This window comes from Micropterus dolomieu, linkage group LG13, assembly GCF_021292245.1.
Source record: "Micropterus dolomieu isolate WLL.071019.BEF.003 ecotype Adirondacks linkage group LG13, ASM2129224v1, whole genome shotgun sequence".
Classification (NCBI taxonomy): Eukaryota; Metazoa; Chordata; class Actinopteri; order Centrarchiformes; family Centrarchidae; genus Micropterus; species Micropterus dolomieu.
The window spans coordinates 3032948-3040825 of NC_060162.1; the positions used below are offsets into that span (position 1 = coordinate 3032948).

At 43.8% G+C, this 7878-nt stretch overlaps 1 protein-coding gene across 6 annotated transcripts in view; it reads left to right on the forward strand.

Moving 5' to 3' along the window:
• The first annotated feature begins 1567 nt into the window (after positions 1-1567).
• Positions 1568-7878, forward strand: part of LOC123981641 (metal transporter CNNM3) — a 74006-nt gene continuing 67695 nt past the window's right edge. For all 6 annotated transcript variants that reach the window (XM_046066643.1, XM_046066642.1, XM_046066644.1 and 3 more), the window contains exons 1-7: positions 1568-2275; positions 2369-2703; positions 2783-2959; positions 5191-5348; positions 6589-6732; positions 6810-6968; positions 7107-7276. In XM_046066643.1, the coding sequence (XP_045922599.1) occupies positions 1583-2275; positions 2369-2703; positions 2783-2959; positions 5191-5348; positions 6589-6732; positions 6810-6968; positions 7107-7276 (1836 nt within the window). In that variant the 5' untranslated portion in view covers positions 1568-1582. The remainder of the gene's footprint in view (positions 2276-2368; positions 2704-2782; positions 2960-5190; positions 5349-6588; positions 6733-6809; positions 6969-7106; positions 7277-7878) is intronic.

Genomic DNA, 7878 nt, shown 5'->3' on the forward strand with positions numbered 1-7878 from the left:
CATCTGTCTCCGTTTGATTCATATGTAAAGCTGACTGTGGATTCTCATTGCTGGAAATAAGTTTCCATTTGGTCATTTCACATTATTAACTGACGTGAGAAATGTTTACAGGACATGTAGGCGGATCCTTAACGTTTGTTATTAAGAAGAAGCTGGTTATTTTTGCATGGTAGGGGCAACAAGGAATTCACACACAAATTAAAAACTGCATTGTGCTAAAGGTGCAACTTACTTTTAAGGATAGGTTCCCGTTGTTTCAAGTCTGTTTTTAAAACAATACTCCCATGCCTGTGTGTACATTCATAGTGGTTGTGAAACGATGCAACTGCAATGGGAGACAAAAGGAGGATTAGCTCAGGGGTCAAAATAAATCTGTGTTTTAGTTCAAGTTCAACTATGTTGAGGCGGTTACTAAACAGTTTGATCAAAACTGACCTTTCACCGCAAAAACTGAGTAAGCAATAGCTCATTAGCTGTGTTGCATCACCTTCTTTGTCACAGTATAACCTAAGATATGGGACAGGAGTTGATAGTACAAATTTATGTCTTTAGTACACTGAATTTATTGTCCCATTAACAAATAAGCTAACCTGCTCAGAGCTCGAAAAAGAAGGCTTTTTCCCTGTTTGGTATCTATAAAATAGTGTACGATCCGGAGAACAAAATGTCAAGGGGCAGTAAATGGCACAGAAAAGAATAAATAGAAAGAAACTTGGCAAACTGTTGTGGCTGACCGGTGCTAGCGTGGTCTCAAATAGCTCGCACATTAGCTGCTATCTTGCCAGCTAAAGTAGTTCAGTAGTATTTTTGAAAGTTACACATTTAATTTGAGCTGCCAACTCTCACACAATTAACACTTTTGTCACGCTCTCACGCCGCGCATCAATTTTACAGTGAAAAACAAATTATAACTGATATTTCATACTACAAGACTTTGGAAAATTACCACCTTGACTAACCTGAACTGAAGAAACCTTATAATAATTTTGGTTTAACTTCAGAATGCATTCTTAGCACATTTCTTACATTTGAGTCATGAGCTCCATCACTTTGCTCCCAGTGTGGAGAAGGATAATTAAGTGAATAACTTATTAAGTTAATTACATATGCATATGAGTGTTGTTTTGAAGAAGGACTTGAAAAAAGGTGAACCAGTCATTTAGATGGTTCATCTCTTTAGGTTTTGTGCAGTGATTAAATTGGCATTAGCATCTCACAGAGGCCCAGAGTGATGAATGGGTTGTTTTCATGAAATCTAACAAAGATGGGCTCCTCCTTGTTTTGTCGTGTTTTGTTGGCTGTAACACACACTGACTGCGATTCGCTGCTTTTGAGAAGGGGCGGTGCGGTAAAAAAACAAAAACATTCAGAATCAAGACCCAAAATGTACGAGTGTCGCCAGCGGCCGCCTGCATGTGTAGAACCAAAATGGCCGCCGCGCGGTTCAGTTGCAGCAAAGAACATCCAACCGTCACTCATGCTTGTGTTCGTTTTGATTGGCTGGCTCAGCCCCCGGGTGGGCGGGGCCTCTGCTGGGATTGAGTCACATGATCCGCGCTAAGCCAGGCTGACCAATTCCAATATGGTGGCCAGCTTGGCAGGTCTACGGTTCTTGTTGATGATATTGTTGTTCTGCGGGATCGAATACGGCGCCTGCAGCCAGGAAGCCCCGCTGGTTCTGGGGCTGCGACTGGAAGATCCGACGGGTCTGGTGTATATGAAGGATCGGATCCTCTCGGCGCCAGAAGGAGCCACGTTCAAGCTCCGTCTCTTCGGGGCTGATCTGAATGGAAGCTGGCCGTGGGTGGCGTTCGCGAGGGCAGCTGGCGGAGCCGCCGGGGCGGTCGGGGATGCGCCTGACCCGTGCGCGGAGGAGTCCAACCGTCACGAGTCCGCTTTCCAGGTGACCGGTTCTTTCGAGCCGGATGAGGACTACAGCGGGCTCATAACGGTGGAGGTCCAGCAGAGGAGCATTTCTGGCGAGCAGACCTACCACCACCTGTGCGTGCTGAGCGGAGGCAAATGGGAATCTGCGGGCCCGGACAGACTGCGGATAAACCCGGACAAGAATCAGCCCGCAGACTACATCCCGCCCTGGGGTCTGGCCGTGCTGATAGTGGTCCTGCTGGTGATCTGCGCGGTGCTGAGGACTGTGAACCTGAGCCTGCTGTGGCTGGACCCCGTGGAGCTCTATGTGCTTCACAGCTGTGGTTCCGAGGAGGAGAAACGGGCCGCCAAGCGCCTGGAGCCAATCAGGAGGAGGGGGAACTTCTTGGTGAGTCTCTGAAAGCTGCCACAGGACAGGGGAGTCAGGTGGTCGTGCTGTTCTGTTTCCTTTAATAGCAAAAATGTGTCTTCTCCATCCCAGACATGCGCCCTGCTGTTCCTGTGTGCTCTGGGACACTCGGTCCTGGGGGTCCTCCTGTACCAGGCGCTGGGCTCCATCGTCTCCGCCGTGTTCACCAGCGGCTTCCTCATCTTCTTCCTGGCCGAGCTGGGCCCTCACATCCTGTGCTCCGGTTACGGGTTCCAGCTGGCCCCTGGTCTGACCTGGCTGGCCCAGGTTTGTATGGTCCTAACATGCCCCCTGTCCTGCCCTATGGGGCTGATCCTGGACCTGGCGCTGAGGAGGGACATCAGCACCTGTGGGATAAGGGAAAGAGCCATGGAGATGATCCGTACCAGCAACAACGACCCTTACAGGTAAATTAAATACACAGTCCTCAGAGAGAACCGCACGTTTGTCGTCCACGCCTCATCCGTCCTCCGTTTGTTTGTGCAGTGAGTTTGTGAAGGAGGAGTTCAGCCGCGGGATGCTGCGCACCAAGACCGTGGAGGACATCCTGACCCCCCTGAAGGACTGCTTCATGCTGCCCAGCTCGGTCGTCCTGGACTTCTCCACCATGTCTGAGATCATGCAGAGCGGATACACTCGGGTGCCCATATACGAGGAGGAGAGGTTTGTTGTTGATGAAAACAGTCAGCGCAGGGAACATAAAAGAAAGATTTATAACAAGTATTGATCTAACAAACTGCGGAACAGAGACTCGGATAAGACAAGGAGACGTGGGAGGATTACTTTTTAGATCGATTAGCCCGTGTACTGATTTATTTATATTTTTTAATTTAACCAGGTGAGTCTCATAGCGACTGAAATCTCTTTTGCAAGAGAGACCTGGCCGAGACGCAGCATAAAAGAACACGAAGGACAAGTTTCAAACAAATAAAAGACAGCAGTTACACATACATAAAGACACACAAGTGGTGGGGACATTTATAAGGGCTCATATTAGACGACACATGACCAAACACTTAGTCCAGGAGACGTGAGGATGCACAATATTGGAGTCACGAGAACAAGACAACAAGATACTCCAATGCTATTTAAAAGAAATATTCATTGATGAAATATGATATTTGATTGGGGGGTCTGGGGGTCTTTATTTATATGAAGGGAAACAAAATGCATGTGGCCGGTGACAAATCAGAATATAAAAATATTATCAAATATAAGTCAGTAGCTTGTTTTTTTAGCCTAAGTTACTGTTTTTGGACAAGGCAGATCTGTTTCTTCTATATTTTCATTGCATTTCATGTTTTCCTGTTGTGTAAGTAAATCTTTCTCATAGTTAATTTAGCAAATGCTTTCTAAAACGTGGTGGGGACATGTCCCCAGTGTCCCCAGTCTAAATGACACCTATGCACACAAGCCTCTTAGTTTGCTGGATCAGGCAAAATACAATTTTATAAACAAAGACGCTGACCAAGATTCATGTCTGTAAGAAATAAAGTCAAGTCAGCTTCAGCGACTTCTGATGAAGGTGCAGCAAACTTTGTCTGTTCGGACACGAGGAACCAACGATTCCAGGACGTCCTGAGAACGTAATCCATGATGGCCTTGAGTTCTTGTATCAGCCGATCAGCTGCAGATTGGTATCGCTGTGCCGCTAAGAGCAACATGTGTCACACTCAAATCAGTGGTGGAAAGTAACTAAGTACATCTACTATACTTGTACTTTACTTGAGTATTACCATATTATGCAAATTATTCATTCATTTGAGAGGAAATTATTGTACTTTTTACTGCGTTTATCTGATCACATTAGTATTTAAACTTTTTAAAATGACACTGGATATTGGACATTGGATAAACTGGCAAACCTCATTGAGCTACATTAGAAGAAGACGTACTTTATTAATCTAGCATGTCTGAAATACACAAACATACACGTGGTCAGAGCGAGGAGGCTGCCAACGTAGTGCGGCGCCCCGAGCTGTTAGGGGCTTGCTCAAGGCCGCCTTCGGCAGTGCCCAGGAGGTGAACTGGCACCTCTCCAGCTTCCAGTCCACACTTCGGATATCTGCTCTGATCTGGACTCGAACCGGTTTCCAAGCCAAGTCCTTTAGAATCAGTATCAGAAATTCTTCATTGATCCGTTGAAGGTAAATTCTTTGTTACAATTGCTCACTTTGCACATCAAGGTATTATTAAAGAATATAAATAATAATAATAATAAGAGAAAGTAGGTAAGTAGAAAAAATAACTAAATATACAAATCTGAATTTAAACTATTTTACAGTAAATATACTGTAAATAAAAGGTAATAATAAAGTAAATATAATGCATTTTACAGTATTAACAGAAAAGTAATGGTAAATAGTTACTTACGGCCTGTGCTACTGCCGCCCCCATTATTAAAAAGGTGCTTGTAAATAACAACAACAATGTCCATTCCACTCCCAAAATTATCTGACTCAAATTTTCAGCTAACTGTAGGTTTGCCAGCTAATATTCACAAGTGGGAAGCTGATATTGGTACTTTTCTTTTTTAAAAATGGCTTAAACAATTAATTAATTACTTAATTTGCTGTCAATAACTAATCGTTTAGTCAACTAATTATTTAGGCTCTACAAATCCCCCCCCCTTCCCCCAACAACAGCGAGCAGTTAAATGTTTGAACTTCTCATAATAACAAGAACAAACCTGTTATTGTTTAAACCTCCTTGGTTTCCCTTGTGTTGGTCGGTGACCCGTAAGAACTCATAACAGAAGTACATGCTGGCACACACGTGGTGCGCAGACCGCTTCACGTTCTCACTGTCAACAAACCTTCACCAGCGGCTTCGGTGTTTGGTTTCCCTACATCGTGGCAGCTCACATGTCCGACCCTCAACGTGTGTTTTTCCAGGGCCAACATCGTGGAGATCCTGTACGTGAAAGACCTGGCTCTGGTGGACCCGGACGACTGCACCCCCATGACGACCATCACCAAGTTCTACAATCACCCGCTGCACTACGTCTTCAACGACACCAAACTGGACGCCATGCTGGAGGAGTTCAAGAAAGGTGGGCTCACGCTCGTCAACGGACAGTAAATCGTACAAAAAAATGCACACAAAATATTATAGCAGAGTAGAGCTGAGCGTCGACTATTAAATAGATCGCCAACTATTTTGATAATCGATTAATCAGTTTGAGTCATTTTATTAAGAAAGAAAAGTAAAATTTCTCTGATTCCAGCTTCTTAAATGTGAATATTTTCTGGTTTCTGTCCTCCTCCATGAGATTAAACTGAATATCTTTGTGTTGAGGACGTCATGCTGGGCTTTGGGAAATACTGATCGGCATTTTTCACCATTTTCTGACGTTTTATAAACCAAACAACTGATCAGTTAATCGATAAAATTAGTAGTTGATTATGATAATAATCGTTAGTTGCAGCCACATAGCTGAGGCTCTTTTGCCATGATGTTTTTGACCAGGGTATCCGCAGGTCCTGAAAAGTTCTAGAAGGTCCTAAAAGTCTTAAATATGTTTTATCAATTATATTTTATTAATTATACAGGTCTAATTAATTAAATTAAATATTTCCTTGGTAGAAAATAGTTCCAGTGAAAACTGCGAGGTCTGCTGATTATCCAACGTTTGACACTGTGTTCCCTCGATACCCCATGTTGCCATGAGTTAGCTGTGGGCTACAACTTAACCCTTGTTTTTTTAACCTATATTTGTTTAGAATTTGGCAAATTGGCCGAATTATCTGTCAGCAGCTCCTGTTTGCAGCGTATCTATGGATGTACACTGGATTACTATGTTACTGGAGAAAACTTAAAATCATGATTATTCTAAGGCAAGTTCTGCAGTCATGTTGGGCGATTTTTGTGCATTTATTAACAGTGGACATTGTAAATGATGATATCCTCTGAATGAGTAAGTGCCAGTGAATCTAAAAGTATGTCTGCGTGCTAAGATTTGACAGAGTTATGACTTCTAGAAGAGTAATATTTGTGACCCGAGGCAGTATATTTGCCTCGTGTTTCTCCCACCGCACCGCCCCTTTAACTTCAAATTGAAGGGATGACACAGTTTGGAAACCTGACAGAGGAACCAAGACTGTCTTTCTGAGATATTGCTGCTTAATATTTACAAATTAAAACACATTCCTCTGTATATGAGTGGACACAGAAATCTCAAAACCTGACTAAGTAAAACCAAGACAAGCTGCAAATCTTCCACCAAAGGATAAGGGAAATTATTATAATTTGTTTTGGTAATTTGGGTGAACTGATCCTTCCCCTTTTATCAGGCAACTCCCACATGGCCATCGTCCAGAAGGTGAACAACGAGGGAGAGGGAGATCCTTTCTACGAGGTGCTGGGATTGGTCACCTTAGAGGACGTCATCGAGGAGATCATCAAGTCAGAGATCCTGGATGAGTCTGACGGCTACTGTAAGTCTCAGTGAACGTTGCGTTATTGCTTTAGCCTCTGACCATCTTTTATTAAAACCTTCCCTCTCCTCCTGTAGTGGACCGGAAAGTGAAGCGTCCCCTCGCGCCGCTGGAGATACCTCTGGAGCCTCGCAGCGTCCACGAGGAGTTTTCTCTTTTCAAGCCACCTGAAGGAGAACCCAAGATCCGAACCTCGCCACAACTCCTGCTGGCAACACACCGCTTCCTGTCCAGAGGTGTGTGACCTTTGTAACTGATTACATTAGTCACAGTTTAACGCCACACATTTTATGGCTCTGTTGTTTATTATAATTCAGCTGAGGAGTTAGGGCTCGGTATGGATGGGTTAATCTCTGACCTTTTGACCCCTGTAGAAGTGGAGCACTTCAGCCCCGGACGTGTGTCCGAGAAGGTCTTGTTCCACCTGCTCCGTCACCCCAGTGTCAACCAGGAAGTGCACTTTGACCCAAACAACCGGCTGAGCGCGGGGCACTATCTCTACACACGAAACCACCCGGTGGACTATTTCATCCTGCTGCTGCAGGTATGCGCTCATGTTCAGACGCGTCTGCTTCGGCAAGACAAACATTTTCTCTCCCAACTTTTCAGGTAAGGGGAGAAACAGACTGCTGTGAGACTTTTAACAAAATCCAGCAGAAAGAAATTTAAAGTTGTAAAATGTGATATTTAAAAAGTAACGTGATCAAGTTTCCAGATTTTTAACATTTTCATCTTTAAAGTAAACACGGTTCTGTAAATCTTTATATAATGTACAGTGGGGGAAAAAAGTATTTGACCCCTTGCTGATTTTGCAGGTTTGCCCACTTAAAAAGAATGCAACGATCTACAATTTTAATCATATGTACATTCTAACAGTGAAAGACAGAATCCCAAAGAAAATTCCAGAAAATCACATCATATGAATTTATAAAAATTGATAACCATCTGATGAGGAAAAACAAGTATTTGACCCCCTACCAAACAGCAAGTATTCTGGCTCCTACAAGCCAGTTAGTCTTTCTTTAAGACACAGCCCCAATCCCAACCAATTATCTACATCAAATACACCCGCCTCACCTCGTTACCTGTATAAAAGACACCTGTCAACACCCAAACAACCAGCATCCAACATCAGCACCATGGGCA